The 27639-nt window shown below is 40.8% G+C and overlaps 1 protein-coding gene across 1 annotated transcript in view; it reads left to right on the plus strand.

Moving 5' to 3' along the window:
* The first annotated feature begins 341 nt into the window (after positions 1-341).
* LOC134539652 (uncharacterized) overlaps positions 342-27639 on the plus strand; it is an 87671-nt gene continuing 60373 nt past the window's right edge. The window contains exons 1-4 of the mRNA XM_063381839.1: positions 342-442; positions 8392-8671; positions 20736-20833; positions 23335-23475. Coding sequence (XP_063237909.1) covers positions 342-442; positions 8392-8671; positions 20736-20833; positions 23335-23475 — 620 coding nt within the window. The remainder of the gene's footprint in view (positions 443-8391; positions 8672-20735; positions 20834-23334; positions 23476-27639) is intronic.

A 27639-nucleotide genomic window follows, 5' to 3' on the forward strand; every position in this document is an offset into this window, starting at 1 on the left:
GGTCAATTTTGACATTCGGCGTTACGTTATTCGGCGTTAATTGTACGTTCGGCGTTGTGGTATTTCGGCGTTGTGGTAACGATCCGTACACAGCACGCTTGCAGAAACTCCCCTCCCCCCCCCCTGCCACCTAGCGAGGAGGAGGGGGAGCAGGAGAGGGGGACTGTTCTCGTGACGTGGCGCCTCGCGCGCGTGTCAGTTGTCTTGCCGAGCGCGCGACGGGCATCTGGCTGCGCCCGCGGCCGAGCGGGGCGGAACCCATGGCCGAGCAGCGGCGGCGGCGCCGGCGGCGGGGCGGGGGCGGCGCGCCCTGAGCAGGCGGCGGCATCAGCGGCGGCAGGATGACCAGCTACTGCTCCGGCGACCTGGGCGAGCTGCAGCTCAAGGTGGTCGCCCACAGCGGCAATGGCGACGCGTCGGGCTGCGGGAAACCGCGCGCCAGGTACGTGATCCATAGAGCAACGTCAGCTGTAGAACTGGTTCTGCGCTCCAGGAATTTAACCATAGAGCGACGTCAGTTTTAGAACAGATTCTTCATAATATTACCTCGCACCAGGTAAATGATCCATAGAGCAACGTCAGCTGTAGAACTGGTTCCTCGTGTCTTTCCGCTCTACAGGAATGTAACCATAGGGCAACGTCAGTTTTAGAACAGATTCTTCATAATATTACCTCGCACCAGGTAAATGATCCATAGAGCAACGTCAGCTGTAGAACTGATTCCTCGTCTCTTGCCGCGCTCCAGGAATGTAACCATAGGGCAACGTCAGTTGTAGAATAGATTCTTCATATATTACCGCGCACCAGGTAAATGATCCATAGAGCAACGTCAGCTGTAGAACTGATTCCTCGTCTCTTGCCGCGCTCCAGGAATGTAACCATAGGGCAACGTCAGTTGTAGAACAGATTCTTCATATATTACCGCGCACCAGGTAAATGATCCATAGAGCAACGTCAGCTATAGGAACTGGTTCCTCGTGTTTTGCCGCGCTCCAGGAATGTAACCATAGAGCAACGTCAGTTTTATAACAGATTCTTCATGTATTACCGCGCGCCAGGTACGTGATCCATAGAGCAATGTCAGCTTTAGAACTGGTTCCTCGTTGTCTTGCCGCGCTACAGGAATGTAACCATAGAGCAACGTCAGTTTTAGAACAGAATCTTCATATATTACCGCGCGCGCCAGGTACGTGATCCATAGAGCAACGTCAGCTGTAGAACTGGTTCCTCGTTGTCTTGCCGCGCTACAGGAATGTAACCATAGAGCAACGTCAGTTTTAGAACAGATTCTTCATATATTACCGCGCGCGCCAGGTAAGTGATGCATAGAGCAACGTCAGCTGGAGAACTGAATCCTCGTCTCTTGCCGCAGTGGCGTAGCGTGCCATCTCGGCGCCTGGGGCGGGAGACCAATTTTGCCGCCCCCATTCTATAGGTGCTTAGTTAAAATTAAATTTCACATGCAATGAGGTACCTTTTATTGAAGTTAAAATAGGATGAGCGGTTTTACAAGCGGACTCTACGGGCCTTATGAGCAGCGAAGTCAGAAATAACTTTGTCAAAATCAATATTAGCAGCCAATTCTTGTTCAATCGACAATATAGCCAAGTTTGATAGTCTAGCGGAGCTCATAGTAGATCTGAGGTAATTTTTTATTAGCTTCAACTTCGAAAAACTTCTCTCACAACTTGCAACACTAATCGCCAAAGTCAAATATATACGAATCAAGATGACTATATTTGGAACCGAAATTCCGAGATTCAGTTTTTGAATGAACTGGAGGAGCTCCAGTGGTCCTTTACCACTTATATCTTCCTCTGATTCAGAACAGGCAACAACAACAAACTGCTGAAGACGCTTCCGCTCCATCTGAAACTCGTCCTTGTCGATGTCTTCTAATACATGGGAGGAAAGATCACACTCGAACTTGCTGTCCAAAAGTTTCGCTGGCATCAAAAATCCGAACTTGTCCGATATTTCTTGAATTTGCTGGAATCGAGTCGTCATTTCTTGAATGATCTTGTCGAATGATGCGATAATCTCTCGACGGATTTCCTGTTCGTGAGACAAAGCTGAATCTTCAGAAGATTCATCGCAATGCATGCGTTTTTTCCTGCGAATTCTTCTCGTTTTGAGTTCGATTCCGAGTTTTTCGCAGAGTCTTAGCAAAGTCAATTGCTTCTTGCACGAAACGGTCTCAACTTTCCACTAAGAGGGTTTTCAAAGCGCAGAGTTTCTGAGCACACTTATCCACACTTAGTCCTCGTTACTGCAGGTAAATCTGTGCGTCATCTACTTCAGGTAGCACTGCAGCCCAAAAGCCAAGAAAAATTAGGAAGTTAAATGACTGCATGGCTGTCAGGAGAAGACTGGCTACCGATCTTGTTTCGGAAGTTTCAGATGAATCTGTTAATTTTTCCAGTACCTCAAGAACTACCTCAAACTTATTTTTAAGCATCTTGACAGCTACATGTCTAGCGCTCCAGCGCGTTTCAGTGACTCGTTTTACTGCTTGAACTGTGACGGCAACCAAAGCGTTCCATCGAACAGTTGATGCGGAAAAGAAGGAAAACAGCTTCTCCAGAGTTACAAAAAACGTCACGGAATCCACTGATTCAGAAGAAGTGTGTACCCCAGCCAAGTTTAGTGAGTGGTTTGTGCATGCAACGAATATAGCTTTCGGATTCAGTGCTTTAGTCCGGGCTTGAACTCCATTGTGGATCCCTGACATTGTGGCAGTATTGTCATAAGCCTGTCCTCTCAGATTCTGTATGTCCAGTCCGTCTGATGTTATCTTCGCGATTATATCGTTCCTGAGATCTTCTGCATTTTTTCCTTTTGGTTCGAAGAAGTCAATGAAAGATTCTACCACGGCGACTTTTTCTCCTTCGATATGTACATATCGCAGAACTTGGCTCATTTGGTCATTGTGGGAGATGTCTGGTGTACTGTCGAAGATTACGCAATAATATTTAGCTTCTTGAATACGACGGATGATGGTGGATCGAACTTGCTGTCCCAGTAAGTTTATAAATTCATTCTGGGTTTCTGGAGATAGATACGAAACTGAGACTCTTGCTCCCAGCTTTATCTTTGCCAGGTGTTCCATTAGAAGAGGGTCGTATTTAGCTAGGAGGTGCACTAACTCCAGAAAGTTCCCGCGATTGCCACTATCATCTCCTCGAATGTCTTCTCGATGTCCTCTGAAGGCCAGATTCTGTTTGGCTAAGAACTGGATAATATTCAGCAACCTGTACAGTACATCCCTCCACTTCTTCTCCTCACTTTCGAAACTTCTTGTTGTTTCTGATCGATGGTTGCTTTACAGTTCAGGCGAACTTCCAACTCCTTCCATTTCAAGAAGCTCTGTTCATGGCCCAGGCTATTTTCATGGTCTCCTATTCTTGGATTTAGCTTCCACCATTTGTTGAATCCTTCTTCAGATGCGAAGTTAGAGCCGGAATTGCCAAACAGCTTGCAAGAAAAACAATACAAGGATTGCTTCAAAGGTGAGTACACCATCCATGTTCGGAGAACCTTTTCGCCGTTAGATAATGGTTTGTAGAACCACTCTTTGGTTAGTTTTCGGGTACCGCCTTTCTTTGAAGTCCCTGAGCGAACAACATCGGCAAATTTGGAATCGATGTGCTGTACTGAGTCAGATCCGCGACGTACTAGAAGCGTTCTTACTTCGTCGGTCATAGGAGAAGGCCAGCAACCTACATCGTCGAGATTCACATCTTTGATTTCGGCAGGAGCAGAAGGCACGATTTCAATTATGTCTTCTTTGGCAACATTCACTTTTTATGCAGGCTTATGACTAGATGCTTGAGGTACTTTTAATGAGTCGACTTCGTCTTGACCCTGCTCTGTGGTGGGACCAGAACTACTTCCAACTGCGACGGCAGGTACGTCTTCTTCTTGTACCTTTAAAATAAGTTATGTATTCCCATGAATATTGGCCGGAGGACACGTTAGAATTTCAAATAAGTTTTTTATCTATCACAAAGCAAAAGGGGTTTTGGTGACGGCGCGGTTTTCCGGGCTTATAGGAAAATTTACAAACAAAATTGATTTTGTATGGCAGCTACCTTTTTTAGAGTTTCCCGGTAAAAACTGACTGAGTAAGCCATGTTATAGATGTTATTAAAAGATAAAATGACGAGAAATTTGAGAAAAATCGTTGGCGACATTTTTGAGCTAAATGAAAAATTATGTTTTCTTTGTGACAGGTACCATAAATAATCATGTTATCCAAAAACAAAACGAAAATTCCTAGACTACTACTAGATTTACAAAACATCCCCTACTGAAGTTTTAAATTCAAGTAGCAGGACAAAATTCAGTCGTAAACTTAAAAAGATGTACCTTAACTCAATGTAATTTATGTTAATATACTCCATACTTTTTAAACAATAATCAATGTTCAAACAGCTATTAGAGCAATTTTAAGTGTATTATAAAATAAGATTTAATGAACGAGTGTGACTCTGTACTCACAGACAAACCTAGGTGAATAGGTTTTGCGAGACTAATGTAAGGAATATTGTAACTTTTGTAAACAATAAATAAATAATAATAATAAATAACTGGAGTAATTCTAGGCCATGCATGATTCTAGATGGAGGAATCATATACCTACTTACACTGGAATCACTTCCGCTGCTGCAGGATGCCACCGAAGACGTTAACGTGGCTTTCGAACCAGAACTGGAACTAAAATATTTCAGTAATGCACCTTGAGACTTCTTCGCATCTGCTTCTTTCTTAGCCTTTTTTTTTTGCGGAATTCCGCACCGCTTTCTTTGACTCCTTTTCATTTTCAAAAACTAGTTCAAAGATTGGGTAAAGTTCTTAATGTTTAGTTTTAGAAGATTCAACAGTATTTAAAAGATCGAAACATAATCAAAATGACTTTCGTTCCGTATCCGAAACTCTCGCGAAACAAACATACGAGTAAAGCGTGATTGCGTAGCGGTACTTCACGATGCACTAAAACAAACAAAGATCAGTACTGTAGCATGTGTGCTACAGCTGCTACCTTTGATAATGTCAAACTTTACAGTACAATGCGTAGTACTAAATTCAATGAGTGCGAAAGAGAGGCATTGACACGGGCCGACGCGTGAAACTAAAGATTTTGTATGAGTAATGAACATAATAAGGAGTGCCGCTCAACTCGCTCGCGCGCGCCGGGCGGCGCGGCGTGATGCGATGTTGCCGTTCGTATGTAAACAAACAAACATTATAAAGAGCTCTGTCAGTGATTTCGCAGTTTTTCTTTTAAATAAATATTAAAAAAATAGTTGGTGCGCAAAATTTTAGATAAAAATGGAACATTATAGTGTGTCTGACACATGTAATGAATGAATCATAGATCAGGTCACAACCCGCTTCACCGGCGACCCGCCCCCGCGGGCTGCCGCCCGGGGCGGGCCGCCTCCTCCGCCCCACCCACGCTACGCCACTGTCTTGCCGCGCTCCAGGAATGAAACAATAGGAGCAACGTCATTTTTAGAACAGATTCTTCATAATATGTTACCGCGCACCAGGTAAATGATCAATAGTTTAATGTTTGCTGTAGAACAGATTATTCGTGTTTTCGTGATCCATTGAGCAACGTGGGTTGAAGAACAGATTCTTCGTGCCTTACAACACGCTGGGTATGCCAGTGTAAGATTTCAAACCCAGTATTACTGCGAACACTATTTGGTAGTAATAGAGTTGTTTTATGTAAATGTACCAAGATACAATTAAATATATGTAATTTTACATACATATTTCTGATCCATTTGCAAACATTACCGCGTGTTTCAGTGTTTTCAGAATAAGCTAATCTAAAATATTTTCGGGAAAATTACTTGTCCCTAACAATCACTACCAATAGAGATCTGCAGAATCAGCGTAATTTTTTTGAGACATCACTTGTCATTTAAACTGCACATCTCTTTTGATCTTGGGTATATTAAAGGACAAACAACCACTAATAAAGAACCCCATTTATACGTCCCAAACAATGCAAATCAGACAAAAGTAAAATGTGGCAGCAAACAATGAACTAATAACGTAGTATACTTGTTTGTAAACAATTTAAGTGACGTCTTAGTTTGGTCCCAGAAAACAAGAGCGTAGGCAGAATTATGTTTGAGGTGGGGAGAGGGGAAGAATATAACCACTTATACCGCTATTTGCTTTCAAATTATTTCCATTTGTTAGTAGAAATAATATATTTGTTAAGAGTGTCGGGATAGGGGGATATATCCCCTCAACACCATCCACCATCCTGGCATACGCCTTTGCCAGAAAATAACGTAAATTTCACATGTTTCTAACCTTTTAACGTGACGTGAGTCGCAAGCCGTGCTTGTTTTTTTTTACGATCTGTTTCGTAATAACTACTTCTGCTGAGAGCAAACATTATTTTAACGCAATTGTTTGCACTTATCATGAAGCCCGCGTTTTGGCACTTACTTAGAATCCTTCGCGTGCTCTGTTTGCTCTCGTGATTCACGTTTTCCGCAGACGACGATGTGTGTTTGAACATCGAATGGCTGAAAAATCGGACACCTTCGACAACAGAAACTTTCTCCCTCACACTTTCTTCCGATTCCGTTGAGCATTTCCACGATTGTCATTTCATATTTTCTCCCGCAGATTTGCTTCCCCCCCCCCCTTTCCCATTTTCATTGTCGTCTTCCCATTCGACTGCTAGTTCATGCGTTGGAGTGGCGTCGCCGCTGACGCACTCTCCTCCTCTACCGGTTCCCCCACCACGCACCTGACTATTCCCCTTGTGCGATCGGTATTTTTGTAACGCGCGAAAATTGTAGCCCCCTCAGCAAACAATTTTCACTTCAAAAATACTAAAATTAGAACTACTAAAACAACATAATTATTAATGAAACACAAAGTAACAAATCTAATATTAACAACCAGGGTCGTATCAACCTTGCAACAGTGGGCGCCACTGACTATGTCCTTCAACCTAAGCGTGAGACAGACTATAGCACTATACTTCATACCAGGGTGGTCTGCGTGATCACATGGTAAGAGGAGTGAAGCTTTTTTTTTCTCCATCGGCTAATTGTTTTGCCATATTGGTTAGACGCTCAAAACATTGACTGAAGTGCAGTGTTTACATTGTGAAAACAGTTTAAATTTCTTTATTTTTATGAAAGTGGCTTATCTTATCTAAAAACCGGAGATTCTAATTCGTACTTACTAACCATTTGCAGATGTTATCAACCACAATTTGCGTAATTTTTGGGCGAAACAACAATGGCTGTGGCGAAGTAAAATAAAATAAACTGGGAACTACGTCACAGCATGCCGTCTCCTGACAATTCCTTACTCTATGCTTTATTCTCCAAGGGTTTTTGGAATTGTACATATTTCTTTAGGCGCGTTATGGAAAAATTATGAATAAGTATTTTTTTCCGATGCGCGCGCACCATGCAACAAAAATGGCCACTATAAAAAAGGTTACCTGCATACAATTTTAAATCATACACTTTAGTGATTGATATTGAATATTGGTCCGAATAATTAAAAACATTTCCTTAGTGTGAATATTAGTGATATAAATATGGTCATAAACTTTTTCACGTGTGTTTATTAAAGTGAGGTTATGTTCCCTATGTAATAACGATGTCAGGTTGCGTGTAAGCTTTTACTGTCACTGGCAGGGACTGTCTGTGGTAGGTTTAGTAGTCTCCCGGCCGTTTTCATGGGAGTGTATGTGAGGTTATGTTCCCATATGTGTAATTCATCTAAATTATATGAATAATAAATTAGAATAAAAAATTCAGCACATTTATTGATTTTAATTATTAATTCGAATTAATTTCAAATAGGTATGTTACAAAATTAAATAATTAATTTTATACTTGTGTTTATATAAGTTATTTTATTTTTTTATTTAATTGAATTTATACTTTGCCAACCTTTTTTATTTAATATTTTATTTATATTAATAATTTGCATGCAAAATTAAAGTTACGTTCTTTTTCTGTTACGCCAAGTAGGTATAGCTTTGAAAGGGCGTACAAAAGTACACGCAGGGGCGCAACAACAGGGGGTGGGGGGGGGGCAAGGGTATTTTGCCCCCGCTCTGAAACCTTGAAGTGGGGGCAAACGGGGGGGGCAAAGAAAGTGCTGTGTAATCAATTTTTAGATAATAAAACTGCTTAAAAAGGACCATTTTTCCACCTTGAAATACAAATTTTCCCGGGGGAGGACCCCCGGACCACCCCGCTTCAATAGGGGGGGGATAGATGATTCTTTATAAAAAGGTATATTGCCCCCCCCCCCTCCTTTTGGAAATTTAGTTGTTGCGCCCCTGAGTACACGCATATGTATATGTATGTATGACTGTCACGCCGCGTGTCGCAGCGGCGCCAGGCTGTCCGTGGGCTCGGCGTGGTCCGTCAGCTCGGAGGACGTCGCGCGCGGAGGCGGCGCGGCCGGGGGCGGCGGGGAGGGTGCGGGGGCGGCGCGGCCCCGCTGCTGCGTCAGGGCCGCCGACCCCGCCTACAAGACGGGCCGCCGGCTGCAGCTGCTGCAGATGCTCGTGCTGCCCTTCGTGCCCATCATGGCGCTCATCGTGCAGACGTCGCTCACGCTGCAGGCCATCCTGCAGTACCGCCAGGAGGTGGCCGAGGTGGAGGTGCAGGTGAGGCCGGGCATGTGTCGTTTTGCCCAAAGGCGTTTTGCCTAATTTTAGGCAAAACGCCGTTTAGGCAAAACGCCGTTTAGGCAAAACGCCGTTTAGGCAAAACGCCGTTAGGCAAATCGCCGTCAGGCAGAACTCCGTTAGGCAAATCGCCGTTAGGCAAAACGCCGTTGGCCAAATAGGAGTTAGGCAAAACGCCGTTGGCCAAATAGGAGTTAGGCAAAACGCCGTAAGGCAAATCGCAATTAGCAAAATGCCGTTAGGCAATTCGCCGTTAGGCTAAACGAGGTTTTGTCATCATAGTAACATTTTAGGCATAACGCCGTTAGGCAAAACGCCGTTAGGCAAATCGCCGTCAGGCAGAAGTCCGTTAGGGAAAACGCCGTTAAACAAATCGCCGTTAGGCAAAACGCCGTTAGGCAAAACGCTTTTAAGCGAAATGACTTTAGGCAAATCGCCGTAACGAATTCATGTTTAGGCAAATAGCCTGTTTCTCGTGAGGCCAGCTGCCTTCTTCTTCCTCCTCCTCCTCCTCCTCTGAGGAGTGGTTTAGGCGGGAAGCCTTCACTTCACAGACGAGACAGCCACACCCGAAGTTCCCCGAAGTTCATGCTCGCTTTTTTTTGTTTACATGATTTCACAGTATCTTTAATGTAGCTATCCTAACCAAATCAACCGCCCACAATGTTTTAAAGTATATTATGATGTAGCTAACCTAACCTAATTGACCAATAGTAGGGGCATGCATATTTCGCGAAAAGATTCCGAGGCTAGCTGAAAGTTAAAACACTGTAGCATCGTCTGTGTCTCGTGATTGGATGAGTTTCTTTCAGGTCGATATCGATTGTTACAACACCGATCACAGTGAGTCAGTGCGGAAGCAAACATGTCCTGAGTGGCTCGGTCAAATAAGGCAACTACTCTTCTTGCAGACGTCCGCCAATCACAAGGAAGAAACATATGGTGCGGGTATACCTTGTTGCATTCTTATAGTCGTTCAGATATTTTCGCGAAAAATGCCTGCCCCTACTGATCGGGAATATCTGACAGTAAACCTAACCAAGGAACATTACAAAAACCGCGTAGTGCTAACGCTATGAGGGGTCCAGGTCTTTCTTTCTTTCTTTCTGTAATTCCTCTGAGAAGTCGACTCTGGATAAGTTAACTTTTATTTTGAGATGATAAATGTCTCCCGCGTTTCAACCGTAAATCAACATTAAAACTTCGGATTTTTAGTTGGATTTCGAAGAAATAGTACCTATTGCAGCCGTTACCGTGCGGTAAATTCCGGAAAAAATTTTATGCAGTTTTTCGTTTCATTGTCCGTAGACCCCAAAACCATCGTCAACTCGAAAATTATTTATATATATATATATATATATCAAAATTTTAGGAACACGATAACTGTCGTAATTTTTCAATAATCACTTCCAAAACTGAATCATAAAACGTAATTATGGAAAAATCTCGGTCGAGTACATTAATGGGCAATGTCCGACCAAAGGAGTAGAAATGGGGAAGGTTATTTAAAAAAAAAAAAAAAAACAGGTAAATCGCTATAACTCTGTTTTATCGATCATTTTGTAAAATTGGAGAATTATATGTTATGTATATTAAGATCTTTAAATGTTACAGAATTTTATGAAAGTTTCCAAATTATTTCCAGATGAAATGGGTGCTTCATAATCTACTTACGTATGTAGGATGTGCCGAAAGAGTATTTTTTAAATTTTATTTTATAAATCTACTAAAATAAATTGAGGAATAAATACATGTTGCATAGCGAAAAAAATGTTTTTTTTAGACAGCCCAATTTATTTTTTTGCATGAAGGCTTTATTATAATATGTTTTTTTAAGAATGGCTTTAAAAAACCTAGCGTTATAAATTATGTATTGCAATGTGTAAAAATTTGTTTTTTAGTTTTGTTTGGAAGCGACACAAGTCGCACTTATCATCCGGTCTCGCTCACACAAGGAAACACCTGACTAGGCCAGCCCCTTAACGAAGACCAAATTTTGAAATTAAGTAATGAAAAATTTGTATGGCATAAAAACAGTTGATACCATTATTGCGTTTTGCTGTTCATATTCCTCCCTTTTAATGTGGTGAAAGTATAGGTAAGATAAAAAAAAAATACCTACTGAACGTGTCCTAAGAGTGTAAGGACAATTAAAATACCTACTAAACGTGTCCTAAGAGTGTAGGGATAATTAAAATACCCTTCTAAACGTGTCCTAAGAGTACAAGTATAATAAAAATATTTCCTTACTTAAGGTGTCCGTAGGTAATATAAATAAAATTTATTTAACTTTACTATTCAGGTACAGGTAAAATACGTGCCTACTTAACGTAGCCTTATGTTAAGTGGAAAAAAAATAACATGCCCGTTAAGAAGTACATATGTTCGATAAACATACTTACCTACTTAAAGCGTCTGTAGGTAAGGCAAAGATTGAGTGAAATAGTTTTAAACGAGCACGTTCAGTAGCACGGCCATGCCGGATAAGCGATTTTTCCGGATTATCGAACATCAGTATAGTTTTAATAGGACACTAAAGATATATCAATACACTGTACAATGACATATCAAAAATTAAGTTTACAGTTTAAAAATAAACTGAAGCAAAAAAAATGAACCTTTAAAAATACTGTACATTACAATGACTTGAAACTCACGCATAGTTAGATAATAACGCCAAGCTTACTACGTCTTTATTTAGTTGTGATATATTAATATTTACGCAGAAAAAGTAATAATTGTAAACCAATATATTTATTTACAATGAGCTATACACCACGGATTTATACTTATCAATACTATTTTTATCACTTTTTTATTAACTCGCCTTCTTGTCTGTCTGTTTGTCTGTTCGGTACAATTTTTGCAATAGGTTTCGAACTAACTTCCCGTCCTGGACGACAAACAAACAAACAGACATACTATATGTGTGTATGTGTGTGTATATATATATATATATATAATATTTTCGATTGTGTGCGATTGCTTGGAAATCCGCGTCTACGCTTCACATTTAATATTTTCCTTTTTATTTCTTTGTTTTCCTTTTATATTCTTTTATTCCGTCCATGTTTATGTTATTTGTATTTGTTTTATACTATAGCGCCAGCCTAGTTTGGATCGAGTCTTTGTCTGGCGCTAATAAAAAAATAAAAATATCTATAAATAACAGTCCGCTCACAGTGAATTGATTGCATTTGTTCGTTGTCTGTTCCTCCAACTTTAGCTTATTACTTTTAGCTGTAATGATTTGAATCGGCTTGACTTGCGCAAAGTTTTTAAATGCATATGACAGATCTGACGAAGCTCTTAGCCAATTAAATCTTGATGAAGTGCCAATTTTTATTTAATCGTGTCCTGTCTTGTTGAGCCAACCTTTTTCCCGCGATGTCGAGTGATATATTTACTAGTAGGTAGGTATGACATTTTTTCTATTTCAGCTATGATTAGGTCAAGAGAAACTGAAATAAACATAATACCTAATTTCTCTGCCATAATCTCGTCAAGATGTTTAAAAAAAGTTTGCAAAATTTCACACAAACAAGACTAAAAAGCTTTACATATATATATATATATATATATATATATATATATATATATAAATTTATACCACGATTTTAAAACGGATTAAAACGTGTAAAATAAATAGCCACATACAGATTCCTTACCCCTTCCAGATTATCCTGAAAACTTTGTGATTGTGAATTTTTGATAACTATGAAAATACTTGTAAGATTTAAAACGGAAAACGTGGGGTGCGTGCAATAGATAATAGCAAAGAGTGTGGGGAGTTGTTTGTGAGTAGAAAACTCACAAAACAGTTCATATCATTTGCAGTGCAATAAAATCTTTAGTGACTTAGGTGAACAATCCGTACATCAATTATCTATAACACCCATCTTTCTTTTTTCGTTGTAGGTTAAAAACAAGTTTTCATAAGATGTTTAATATATGAGTGGTGGCCAGTGGCACCGCTAGACATTTTGGGGCCCCAAATATTTCGGAGAGGGGCCTTATTTGGGGGGGGGGGGGGTCCCTTGAAGCTATGGAATAGTCATGCCCGGGAAAATTCAAAGAATAAACTATTTAAAACAACTTTTTTTAAACCAAACTCTAACTTAAATTTCGGCAAATTTTTTGCTAATTTTTATCAACACGTTATGGTATTCTTTCCCTTATATTATACTCGTAATGGTTTTATAAATGCTAATGATTGAATTCCAGTAAAGTCACATCATTACATGAGACAAAAGAATTTGAGATTTCTTTTTAGTGAGAAATCATGTAAACTTAATGAAACCTAAAATATGTTTACCAGTGCTTTAAATTACATGCTAATAACCATTTAATACTTCCATTTTTTTCACTAATGTCCCTATTTTAAACAGAAAACAAGATAAACCAGAAAAATAGTTAATTTTATTGAAAATATTGTTTTAAAAAAAAAGCTTTTATTAAAATGTACTAAATTTCGAATGGCGGAATCAGTTTTTATAAAAGTTTTACTTAAATTAAATAAAGTAAATTTTTTAATCAATAACAATTTTTTTTCTGTTTTTTTTTATAATAATAACGGACTTTCAAGATGGCGGCCCCGAAATACGAAATGGCGGAATCGGTTGTGCATCAAATCAATTTTATTGTCGTCAGAACTGAACAAGTATGTATGATTTCAGCTCTCTAGTTCCAAGCGGATGTGGTTTGAAATAAGCTGGCAAGGTTTGAACTAAACAAACAGACAGACAGACAAACAAACAAACTGTGCGGTTAAATGGAAGCTTGTAAACATGCACGGGACCCTGTACTGTTTCCCGACTCGCCCGGATCCGGAGCCGCCGCTGAGTGATGGTCGTCTTCAATAAACAATTACGGAAATGTGCTCGTGAAATGTGAAACGTAACCCATTAGTAGGGCCATGCATATTTCGCGAAAAGATTCCGAGACCAGCTGAAAGCCAAAACACTGTAACATCGTCTGTGTTTCGTGATTTGGTGAGTTTCTTTCAGGTGCGTGACGATTGTCAAAACACCAACCACAGTAATTCAGCGCGGAAGCAAACGCGTCCTGAGTAGCTCAGTCAAACAAGTCAACTACTTCTCTCGCAGACGGCCCGTCAATCGCAAGGAAGAAACCACCGGTGCGCGTATACCTTGTTGCAGTCTAATAGGCGTTCCGCTTTATTCGCGAAAAATGCCTGCCCCTACCCATTAGAAAACAAGAAACACCATTACGAGAGAAAAAAAATCAGCGAATCTCTCAATACACGCCAGAGATGTGTAACATCTAGACCACGGTCATGAGCGAATTTCATGTGTTCTCTCATGTTGCAGATCCCTGCTACTATTATAAATGCGAAAGTCTGTTTCTCCTACTTTCACTCAGCAACTGAGCAACGGACCGACATGATTTTTTTTTGCACACATTACATATAAATATATATTTATAGTTAGGGACACCTGTATTTCGCGAATACATTTCGTTTCAAGGTATTTCATAAAATACTGTAGCTTTTCTCCCGTGGTTATTGGCTGAGGTCGGTGAGAGGTGTCGTCCCGCTCTTGACGGGGCCAATGAGAATGTGGTCACCGTACTGCTGCACCCTCACAATTTGCCATGACTCTTAGAAAAAGCTACAGTGTTTTATGAAGTACCTTGACATGAAATGAAATCGCGAAGTACAGGTGTCCCTATATATAGTTCATGGGTTGGAGTGTGATATAGACTACATATAATTACGAAATTCCATCCCTAAGGTAAATTCTTTTTCACAATAGAAAATTATAGGAGGTAGGTCATGGACACACAATCAGTGCGTTTGTCCATGTCCACCACACGGTCATATAGCAAGTTCTGACAACTTCCTATCCTTTTCTTTGGCGAAACCCATCCGCTTAGTGAAGCTCGCGGCTGATAGCGAACTAAATGTGCTAATAACAGTTTAGTTTGGGACTTAGTCAATAGACGGCATTTGTAACCAGCTATCGTTTGTTGCGTCCATCACGTCTTGCCTAAGGTGTTACCTACCTGCCCACCAAAATTAAGCTGAAGATTGGCGTCCCAGTTTTGCTGATACGTAGCCTTGATGCACCGAGATTGTGCAATCAATAGCACAATATCCCAGGTAACGCCGAGTACTTCAGCTAGTACACTTATAATACAAAACTCGGACACGAAATTTAAAGTAGAATTTTTTTAAAATAATGCCGAGCGTGATAAATATACACAAAAAGTATTTTCAACGACATTTCTGGACACAAACTACACGTAGTTTCCACACCCACCTCTATAACTAGCTGTCTGAGCACCTGGTAGACTATAGAATCATTCGATTACCAGACCTAAATTTTTAAACTATACTTATAATGAAACGGCTCCGATAAAAGCGAAAAAGACATCAGAAAATACTAAACCCCGGATTTGGATCTGATTTTCGACAAGGAAATTTTATTAAAATATGGCCCAAATTGTTAAAATTTACTAAACAGTTAATACTATAAAGTTTCCCTTTGGCTTTGCGAACTTCGGTTCGTGCCATCCGCCACGGGTGGCAGCACCGTGGTTACACATTTCCGTTCCATTAACGAAATTACTCCCGCCAAATGCCGTATGCAGAGAGCCAAGATGTTGCGCATCAAAAATGAATTCCAGCCGGTAGCTCGCAAGCCTCGTTGTCAAAAACCGTTGACCCCACTCAAGAGGGTCGTCTGTTTGACCGCCAGTCGAGGGAGGGGGGGGGGGGGTAGAAAGAGAGAGAGAGAGAGAGAGAGAGAAGGGGTGTGTAGGGAGAGAAGAGTTACATCAATTCCGAAAGAGGAGGTGATTAACGTCGGCGCCTCTTTATTCCCGGAATTTTCCGTCCATTTATACCGATCAAGAAGGGTAAAGGGGGGGGGGGGGGGTATTTATAACCCGGCGAGGCCCGGAGCGAATATATACACAACCCCCCCCCCTTCCCTTCCACCCCGACCCCCGCGGGAAAAGTTTGAAACTGGAGAGACGTGTCGTTAGCCGGAAGGGTCGAGTTGTCTCGTTAGCCGCAGTGAGGGGTGCTCATGCTGTTTACTTCGAACGCCAACAGCCTGGGGCGTCAACAGTCGAGTGCTGCTCCGACCACCACGCTTACACTGTAATAATTTTTTTTTTGACGTGACAACGTCAAATAAATCGATGAACGCCGGCTGCACGCACGAAGAAGTGTCCCGTTACGCACCTTGTCCCGTTACGCTATTGTACGGTTGCTCCGCATCTATCTCTCTTCCACTCCATTGGAACAACCATCGATTTGACTTTTTCGAGGCACATTAAACTTGAAACACTCCCATTCGTTTCCTACTTTTCCTATCATCGCCCTATCCTTAACAGCATTACACAGATTGGAAGACGTTAAATAGCAAACATGTATAAAAGTTATAGTTAAAATAATCTCTTCGTTAAAGTAATAAACATATTTGAATTAATGAGTGCAAATAAAAGTAAATTTATCAATTAAATTGTAGATTTCATTTCACTCCTTCTTTGTATCCATACAAAAGTGATAATTCAATAAAAATGATTCAATTTTATTCTCAAAAGTATGCAATCATTTCATCAATGTTTTGTTATGACGTTGTCACGTTAAACTATCGTCCGTAAACCGACTTTACAGACAACAATTTTTTTTTTTTGTGAATACAACAGTCATTTGGAAATTTGTACATTAACCTAAAAACATCTGTAACACTATACAATATTGTGCTACAGTAATATTGGTTTCGGATTCACCATGGAATTTTATGCTTCGTGCTCGTCCCAGTACCTCCAACAGTCAAAGTAATTTGTAAACAGTTCGCTGAAAAGCTTTCCAACATTACCTGCGCACATGAATAAACATTATTAAAAAAAAGTCAAATTTTTTTAATATTTGATTATCTTTTCTGAGGTTTCAAAAAGTTATGCTTGAATGAAAAATCAATTTCCGTGAGCAATACTTAGCATTAGCTCGAAAAACGTATTTCTTACATTCGAAAATACCATGGCCTTGCGTTGTACAAAGGTACAATATCGTTGTTGTTGTTGTAGTATCACAAACTATTTGTTGGCAATCTGCTTCCAAAGGAATCTTTTGTAAAAGTACAGAAAAAATATTTTCTGTGCAGTAACTGCACATAAATTACGGAAGCAGGATTGCCTGCTCACGGATTCTTCTATACCTACCATGGTATATAATAGTGGTATGTGTTTTAGTCCTCACAAGAAGGTTTTTTCTCTGTCCAGCTGACGGTCTGCTGCATGTTTGAGAAGCACACGAAACTTTGGGCCAAGTGTGGTTTTGCATCGCGGAAACAGTTTAAAAAGACCACATTTTATGTTTTAAGCGACTGTGTTTAACGGCGCAAATTATAACACTTACTTACTAACAATAATCAGGCGTGATAAAGCACTATTTCAACGATGTTTTGAGTTTTTTGCAATTTGTCGATGGACAGCGTGCCATCTCCTGGCAATTTATACAACCACATACTCAAATTTTTGTCTAGGGTGAGGAACGGGAATATTTAATTGACTGTCTCCAAGTCAGGCCGAACTCGATAAATGACTACTTATACTTATGCTACTTACGAAATTGGGCCACAACTCAAGTTAAGCAAGTTATGAGACTTTCATGCCAGATAGAAAATCTGGAATTAACGAAATACCTAATCGTTAGAGACCTGCAAAATTCGCGGATTCATTCGGTGATAGGCTAGAATTCAAACACATATACCTCTTAGATAATTTTGCTATTGGCTTACTGTTCATCTTGGCGAATCTCAACCAATTATAACCCCTCAAGAAAAGGAGGATCGAATCTCAGACAAACCAGCTGAGACGACTTACAAGTCAACAACCAATGAACTTGCGTTATTTGCCCAGTGTACAGGAGAATGTGCAGTCTATCCTGAAGGCCATCGAAACCGCGAATTTTGCAGGTCTCTACTAATCGCACGTGACCGTATCAAAATTTTGAAACACATTCAAAATCCAGTGAACAGATGTGATCGGCCCGAATATGCACAGTAGTTTAGAGGCCAGCCTACAGATCGTTGGAGCCATTTATTTTCTATATATTCCCTAGCTACTGCAAGGGTCCTGCAAAATTCACGTTATTATTTTTAAAAAGACCAATAAAATTAATTTTTATTGTAAATTTCATCTACTTCTTTTATGAGTTCATGGGTAGAGCTATAATTATTTCGCGTAGACTCATTGGATAGAAATGTAGAGTTGAAGCACATTCACACCTGCTTCACGTTGCTGAGGGACTACAGTGATCTTGACAAACCTTCGGAAACCCTGACCCAGTTATCAACGAGGAGAAGCATTGGTTACCCAAACAATTGTAGCCCGCCGAAGGATGCGACCTTGTTGTCTACTAATGAGCACTCTAAAAAGGATTGACTATCCTGAATGTCCATAAAGGAATGTCCCAGATTCAATTGTATATTATAACAGTTCAATTTAGACTATTTGCAACAAATCATACAAGAAATTGAAAGTGAACTAACATAGTTTTTTTTTACAAATGCTCAATATGTGCACCTTTAGTTATACGGTACACATCCGACTTAAAGTCCAATTCTTCCAGCACTTTGGTTAACACATCCGGAGCAATGAAAGCAATAGTAGCCTCTTCAACTCTGGAAAATCATAAAGATACGGCGTAACGTAGACACGATGTTTTATAAAGCCCCAAAGGGGGAAAAAAATCGCATGGCGTTATGTCATGTGAATGTGGAGACCAGCGAAAAAGAGCTCTGTCGTCTCGACCATTAGGACAAATCCAACGGTCAGGGATTGCGACGTTCAACCACTCTCGTACAAAGAGATTACATTCGGGAAGAGGGAGGTGCTTCCATCCTGTTTCCAAATAAAGTTTGCAGGTTCACCCTCTACTAATTAGGAAAAGAGCCATTCTTTAAACATAATTATATGGCGCTGCAAGCGAGAAAACAACAAATCAGTACTCTCCCATGCGCTTATCTAAAACCTTTTCAGTTACTCTTTAATTTTGACCTTGAACCAACACTACAATGCTTACAGTTGATTCTCCATTAAATTTCGATTCTGGGACATTATTTTATGGACATACGTAGGCAAGTTGATTCTAGCCTGGAATTAAATGAATCTGCGAAGCAATCTGTTATTTTCAGGGACAGGAAAAATTTGTAGTTTCGGTGGCATTCAGGATAGATTACACTGTCCTCCGTAAACTCGGGAAAATAACGCCAGTTCATTGGCTCCTAATTTGTGAGTCGTCTGAACTGTTTTGCCTGTGATCCGATACAATTTTTTTTTAACTGTCTAACCCTGTCGTTACCAATTAGGAGAGTGGATGCAATGCAGCAGTATCCAATCATTAAATTAATTGCACAGTCTTGATATATACAATAATTTACATTTTACCCTGATTCCGGGGGGGGAGAAAGCATAATTTGAACTGTTCTAGCTATTGCCGAAGATATTTGAAATTCCACTACTCGTGTGTCAAATTATTGTTTTCATAACTTAAAAAAAAGAAACATTTTTTTATTGGATTTACAACTAATTGGAGAATATCACACAGTATTTGACTGGACCAATTATAAGAGTTGTTATTTTACTATTTTATGACTGTGAATTGCCATAATACAAATACATTCTACCAAACATAATTAAAACATAGAGAGAAACTACAATACTGACAGTATAACAAAATCCTCCACTGCCGTTGGTTTTTTTGGTTATTTACTTCGAATATATTTTTAATTTACATATTTTTCTGCATAGTTGAACTACTTTAGTGTTTTCCACAGTAATTTTAAATAACTTTATGTTTATAAGGAACTGCTGTTTCCATTCCAAGCTAAGGGAAGGGACACAAGGCGAGCAGTATTAATTCACGTACCTTTGTGGTGGCCATTTAGTTAAGTTCGTATACGCAAATATCGGCTGCGACAACAACGGTCTGTTTTTGGTTGGATGATGGGCTTTAAAGGGGCAGAATTTATAACGAATTTTAATACATGTTCGTTTCAATTTACATGTATGAAGAATATAAATCACGATTCTCAACCAAAAAAAAAAAAATTACAAGAACAGCCAATATGATGCCAAATTGGTTTCAACACTTTTTATGCCATAACAATTTAACGGTTTATATTGAAAATGTAATTTCATTAAAACAGGTATCACACAGTAAAATATTTAAAAAGAAACAGTGATAAAGTTTCTATTATTTTTGAAGTCATCCTCAAAAAATATATTTAAATAATAAAAGCTAAAGACTTCATATGGGAAACTATTCGTAGCAGCCAGTCACTATTGACTTCAGGCATACCATTAGTTTACATACTATGGATTGACAATCAAAACATGGGGAATTGCTACGGCCTACAAAAAAAACTGTTGAAACAAATATGGCGTGTTTAGTGTCTTATGTCTCCCGGCCACAAATTCTGAATGTACACCTTCATGATCTCCGGACCAATTCGAGTGCTCATTTTTTATTTAATGTGAAACATCTTAGCTCTCTGTGTACGGTGGTTAGTAGGAATAATTTCGTGAAAACGACGGAAGTCAAGGAACGGAAAATGTGCAACAGATAGTGCTGCTATCTATGGCGGATGGTGTGAAAGTTCACATAGCCGAAGGGAAACTTTATAGTAATAACTGTTTAATGAATTTCAACAATCGGGGTTCAGTAGTTTTTCAAATATTTTTTTTCTTTTGCCGGAACCTTTTCATTATAGAGTTTTAAATCTCTGTCTTGCAAATGAAATTAATCGATAGTCAACGTAGCTGCTCTAGCAGCGAATTCTAGTGGCGGGTACAGAAACTTCGCGTGACTCGCGTCAAGAAACAAAGTTGAAAACACAATTTTGCGTATTTTATCTCGTTCGGAATTATTTTAAAGAATTTTGAGTTAAATTTCGTTTTCGGGTTTCGTGTAACGAGTGTATTTGTAATGTGATAACACGTGAACTTTCTAGATACAGAAGTTAGATGTTACACTGAAAGCCTCTCTCAATTTTTTTTCCCCCCGCAGGTGACGATAGCTACTGACCTTGGGAAGGTCGTGACCCAGTTGCAGTACGAGAGGTCGGAGGTGGCTTTCTTCATATACACCAATGGCAGCAAGCTCAGGTACGGGCTGGGGGCAGGGTTCGGTGGTCAACACCGCCCCTTGTGTTTGCTCGCAATCATTTAGGGACTTCAGTCTACCATTACTAGGGACCGGAAAAAATTCGCGAGAGTTCAATGACCTGTAGGATGAACTCCACAGTTCTACGTACACTCGGTCAAATGCCACCCACTCATTGGCTGCTGTCTTGTGAGACGTCCCAACGTAGCAGCCTGTGATTCGATAAAGCTTTGGTCGGGTGTTTCTCATTGGCTCAGAGTCATCCAGGTGAGTTGTGAGCTAATAGCAGAAGCAACACTGAGGTATAACTATTTGTATTTTAGCCTATCGCGAAATGAATTCGCGAATTTTTCCGGTCTCTAACAATTACGTTTCATCTACTAACCAGCTAGATTATTTCTTTAATGTCATATGAGTGTACCCCTGTACATTTAAGGACCTAGATTGGGGGGATAGGAGGGAAGAAATATGCGAGACCTCGGTGGAGGCAGGTTTTTTTTTTTTTTTTTTTTTTTTTTTGTGATGCAAGGTGAGCTGTTACATCACCTTACATCAGTGGAAACACAAACCGTAAAGGCAGTGACGCATGTTAAGAATGATAATGCAACTCTCCAAACCTCTTGTTTTGATGGCAAATTTTTTCTTTTCTTTTCCAAACCCCGCAAGAAATAAATTCCTGCATCCTCCACTGCCCGAAAGTAAAGCACAGCATGGCCATTTTTGTGTCTATTGTCTTTAAAAAATTATTTTACCATCAATAAAAAATAGAATAAATATTACTAGGGACTTGTATGCAGCCTTGCTTATATTGTGAAAATTTAGTTGCAGGGTGATGCATGCGCATCGTGAAAATTCACTCTCATCATTTTTCAAATTGCCTAAAAAAGTAAAACTTCTAAAATTATACTTTTCTTATTCATTTTATTGTTTTATGAACGCCTTTGCCTTAATCTACTTTTACACATCATTTTCACTCATAGTAAGGCACTTACCGTATCATTCAACGAGTTTTTCAATCCCATTCTTATAGAAGTCCGCCGTCTGATTTAACAACCACTGTAGCACGAAGAAATCGTTAAACCGGTGTTCTATTTCACTTTTTCGTCAAATTTTTGCACCAGATTTTCAGTAAAGACAGAAGGTCACCACTTCATTCCTCATCATAAGCTCTAACCCATCTCCATACCATCCCATCGTTCATGGTGTTTTCTTCATGCACTTCAATGATCTGACGATTTTCAGCCGCTGTCACGCCTTCAGAACCAAGAAAACGAATCACAGCGCGTATTACACAGTCGGCGGGATTCTCAAACGGCGGAGACATTTTAAATGCTCACAAGCGAACGTAAACACGGTCGGATGTTTCCATGAGAGCGTCTGTGGCTGGCCAACATATGTAGCTGCAGCGGCCGAATATCAAAACGCTACTTATTTAAATATAAAACCCCTCTTTGTATTTTTTTTCGCGATATGATTTCGAGACTAGCTGAGAGTCAAACCACTGTAGCATTGTCTGTGTTTCGTGATGTTTCGTGTTTGTTTGAGTTTCTTTCAGGTACGTGTCTACTGGTTGGTGCCATTCAGTGCGGAAGCAAACAGCGCCCTGAATGGCCTTGTCAAATTAGGCAATGGCTTCTCTCGCAAATGGCCACCAGTTGCCCAGGTAGAAACCGCTGGCGTAGGTGTGCCTCAACGCAGTCTAGTGAGCGGCAAGATTTGCTTAAGAAAAAAAATTCATGGCCCTAGCGATCATCCTCTCGTTAATTCTCGCCTGGGTCAGCATGGACGAGAAGACTTGTATTTTTTATTCAAAATACAGGATGTCACCGAAGATTTTCAGTCGCTCTGATCGCTTGGAGCAAGCATGGAAGGGGACAGGCGGACGCAGTGAGGGGCGGAACAGCTCCGACACTAGCCTGGACAACTGGTAGAGGTTGGGTTGACACCTCAAACCTCTCACCGTAGATCCTTCCCAAACACCTCAGAATCCATTTACCTATAGCTAGGGACCGGAAAAATTCGCGGGTTCAATGATCTGCAGGATGAACTCCATAGTTCTACGTACACTCGGTCAAATGTGACCCACTCGTTGGCTGCTGTCTTGTGAGACGTCCCAACGTAGCAGCCTGTGATTCGATACAGCTTTGGTTGGGTGTTTCTCATTGGCCCAGAGTCATCTAGGTGAGTTGTGAGCCAATAACAGGAGGCTGCATTGAGGTATAACTATTTGTATTTTAGCCTATCGCGAAATGAACTCGCGAATTATTCCGGTCTCTACCTATAGCTCTAGGCAGCTCGTGCAGGTATGGACTCTGCCATGACGGGAGCACATTCCAGAAAAATCCTGCACGTCAAACAAATGCAGTCCTCCGGGCGATGCCTATAAATAACCGTATGTTTCCAGTTGGCCATCCTCACACCCGCCCACGAAACGTTTTTTTTTTTGTTCTCTCCGTCGATCGATGTCTGTTTGAAAAAAGGTGCGAATGTTCTTGTCCCGCAGATCCAATCTGAAGCAACGGTTTGCGTCGACGGACCACGAGCTGAACAACATGATGTCCTGGCCGGACATGGTGATCCCGGGTTTCGACGACAACCGCGTCATGACGAAGGCCACGTTCCAGACGCACTTGGCCAACTTTCGGTGAGTCAGCGGACCAGCTGTGCATGTGCGTCGGTGCGGACAGTGACGTGTGCGTGTGTGTGTGTGCAGAAGACCGCTGCTTGCTTTCAAATGATTTCCTTTTTTTGGTGGGAAATAATTGATTTTTGACGTGACAACGTCTAATAAATCGATGAACGCCGATTGCACGCACGAAAAAGTGTCCCGTTACGCACATTGTTCCGTTACGCTGTGTCCCTTTACGCTCATTGTTCCGTTACGCTGTGTCCCGTTACGCTCATTGTACGCATGCGCCGCACCGACAGAAGTGAAAACTTAAAACTTTGTTTATAAATGTGTAATATAAAATAATTTCTACGTCAAATGTACCTAAGAAAATGAATCTGATTACTAGTATAATTTCAACTTGATCAAAATTATATTTAAACTTTATAGCTAAACGCCAGTTTTTAAAATTGATTACAACTCATCTACACGTGAACTGTTTCGTCGACTGTTTATAAAGTGAAGTGAAAAGTTAATGTTGTTTTCATTGCTTATTACAACAATAATTTCGGCAATAAAGGTTAATTATTCTTGCATTTTAAAAATTTGATTACTATTATAATTTCAAGTATTTATTCTTTTATTATTAAAATAAATATGATTCAATTTTATTCATAAAAGTATGCAATCATTTCATCAATGTTTTGTTATGACGTTGTCACGTTAAACTATCGTCCGTAAACCGACTTTACAGACAACCATTTTTTTTTTTTTTTTAGGATTTCAGGGGAAGATATATTCCCCAATCTCCCCCTTCCCCCTCCGACTGGAAAAATTCACTGTTTCAATGACCTCTAGGATAGACTCCACGATTTTCTGTGTACTTGGGTAAATCACACTTACTCATGGGCTAACAACTAGTGACATCTGTCAACTGGGATGCTTTTGATTCGATGTCTTATATTGCGAGTTTTTCATTGGCTCATAGTCGTTCAGATAAACTATGACCCCATAAAAGAAGCAGCGAAAAGATAAACTTATTTGGATTTTAGTCTATGGCAAAATGAATATGCGAATTTTTTTCCGTTCTGTAGTAATGGGATATGTTGGCTATAGATACCAGCAGTAACTATCCCTCTATTTTTTTTTTAAAAAAAAGAACCGTCACTACTGACTATAGGTAAATTCTTGGTGATGACGTCATTAGAGCGTAACAAACAGTATCGTAACGGAAAACATATGTAACACTTAGAGCGTGCTTGTTCCACCTGCACTTCTATGGCAACACCGAGCAACTGGATGTTGCGATGTCACGTGAATGCTGATACGTCAGATTCATGCTACACACATTATTTTAAAGCCTCTGAACACTACCAGGAACTTAATTTTCAGGTTTATGTAAACTTGGAAACACATAACACACAGTACATTTGCCCTTTAACTGTACTGTACGAGGTGTGATCAAAATTACAGTGAGTGAATTTTTATAGCAGCAACTGCTGCCGCTGCATCTATTTGAAGTAGTAAGCCCGAAGGTCTGATCTGTTGAGGTTTCGAGTGTCAAATTTTAACAAGTTGTGACCTGTCAGTCGGCTTCCAGGGCCGGAAGAGTGAGGTCGTGTTTACCGTGTCTGTCGCGCATCGTGGATAGACACACTGAAATTTCACGGGATTCGTCTGACCTCAGGGTAGAATTCAAAGTCATAGGTGTTCTCGATCCATGTCTGCTTTCCCATTGGTTGATTTCTTAGTGAGAACATTTTTAGCTTTGTTAATTAGCACTACCTGATTAACCTATTTCTCCCTTCTCACGGTCGTAGAGGGGCGTGTCCAAATAACTGCGGTCCAATCATGAGCACATTGCGAGAGTGAGAAGGTTTGCATTCCAACTTGTGACGAAATGAAAGCGCGAAATTTACTTATCTCTTATCATGCATTTCAAACAACGCGTTAACATTAAGTATTATTTGCGAAACAGATAGGCCTACTAGAAAAATGGATCGTACTAGAAGGAAAATGTTTTGACACCATTCCCGACATTGAGAGGACCACGATAGAGGAGCTAAAAGACTTTCAGGAAAAATTTTCATTAATGCTTTCAATCATTGAGTCAACATTGGTATAGGTGCGCATCGTTAGGAAAGGACAGTATTTTGAAGGAGTTTAATTCAAATCTGATGCAGGCTTGTTAGTTTGTTCGTAATGGAATCATTCGCCGGAATTTTCCGATCACACCTCGTAACGTACAACCAAACGTTGACACGTAGGGCCATGCATATTTCGCGAAAAGATTCTGAGACCAGCTGAAAGTTCAAACACTGTAGTATCGTCTGTGTTCCGTGATTGGGCCGGTTTCTTTCAGGCACACGTCTACTGTCACAACACCAATCACAGTAATTCAGCGCGGAAGCAAAAGCGTCCTGAGTGGCTCGGTCAAACAAGGCAACGACTTCTCTCGCAGACGGCCGCCAATCACAAGGATGAAATCTCTGATGCGGATATACCTTGTTGCAGTCTAATGGGTGTTCAGATATTTTTTTCGCGAAAAGTACTGCCCTTTTGACACATCATCACTAGGGGCAGCCATTTTTCGCGAATAAAGCTGAACGCCTGTTAGACTGCAACGAGGTATACGCGCACCAGCGGTTTCTTCCTTGTGATTGGCGGCTGTCTGGGAGAGAAGTGGCTGCCTTGTTCGGCTGAGCCACTCAGGACGCATTTGCTTCCGCAATGAATTACTGTGATTGGTGTTTTAACAATCGTCATGTACCTGAAAGAAACTCGCCCAATCACGAAACACAAACGATGCTACAGTGTTTTAACTTTCAGCTTGCCTCGGAATCTTTTCGTGAAAAGTACCTGCCCCTATTGACACATCATCACTGCAGGAAGCGCAAATAAACCGAGCTCGTTCGGGCGACGCCACTTGAGCGCGCGTGTCCGTGCTAATGGGGAGGGATGTCCGGGTGGTCACATCTCAAACAGCTGGTTCAATCCCTCGCCCAAACACGTCACCCCGCCCTGTTGACATTCCATTACCGCTGACGCGTCCCCGCGGGCTGAGCGTCCAATCAGACCCGCGGGTGAACTCTCCCTCCCGCCTTCGACCGGCGTCCGAGCAGGCGTCTCCGCGGGTCAGGGGTGGCCAGAGCCGCGATTACCAGAGGCCGTCAATGACCTCCACTTGAGCAAATTACACTTTCCCATTGGCTACTGGCTCGTGACACCTTATAACTAGGGACCAGAAAATTTCGCGAGTTCAATGACCTGTAGGATGAACTCCATAGTTCTACGTACACTCGGTCAAATGTTAACCACTCATTGGCTGCTGTCTTGTGAGACGTTCCAGCGTAGCAGCCTGTGATTCGATAAAGCTTTGGTTGGGTGTTTCTCGTTGGTCCAGAGTCATCCAGGTGAGTTGTGAGCCAATAGCTGAGGCCGCGTTAAGGTATAACGATTTGTATTTTACCCTATCGCGAATTGTATTTGCGAATTTTTCCGGTCTCTACTTATAACTAGAGAACTGCAAAATTCGCGGATTCATTCGGTGATAGGCTAGAATTCAAACACATATACCTCTTAGACAATTTTGCTATTGGCTTACTGTTCATCTGGACGAATCTCAACCAGTTATAAACCCTCAACCAAAGAAGGATCTAATCACAGACAAACCAGCTGAGACGACTTACAAGTCGGCAACCAATGAACTTGCGTTATTTGCCCGAGTGTACAGGGGTATGTGCAGTCTATCCTGAAGGCCATCTAAACCGCAAATTTTGCAGGTCTTACCCATTGGCTACTGACTCGTGACACCTTATAACTAGAGACCGGAAAAATTCGCGGATTCGTTTCGTGATAGGCTGAAATTCAAACATGTGTACAATTCTGTTGGTTCTGCTATTGGTTCACTGTTAACCTGGAGGAGTGTGGGCCAATTATAGGCCCTCAGTCAAAACAGTATCGAATCACGAGTCTCCCAATTGAGACGCCTCACGAGTTAGTAGCCAATGAACAGGTGACGTTTGCCCGAGTATGCACAGGATCGTGGAGTCTATCCTGGAGGTCATTGAATACGCGAATTTTTCCAGTCCCTACTTATAACTGGGATGCTCCTGATTCGATACTTCTTTGGACGTGAGTATGTCTTTAAAATTGCTTCCTTAGTGGGAGGCAATTCAAAAAAATGAATGACAACAAAAT

This window comes from Bacillus rossius, chromosome 15 (genome assembly GCF_032445375.1).
Source record: "Bacillus rossius redtenbacheri isolate Brsri chromosome 15, Brsri_v3, whole genome shotgun sequence".
Taxonomy (NCBI): Eukaryota; Metazoa; Arthropoda; class Insecta; order Phasmatodea; family Bacillidae; genus Bacillus; species Bacillus rossius.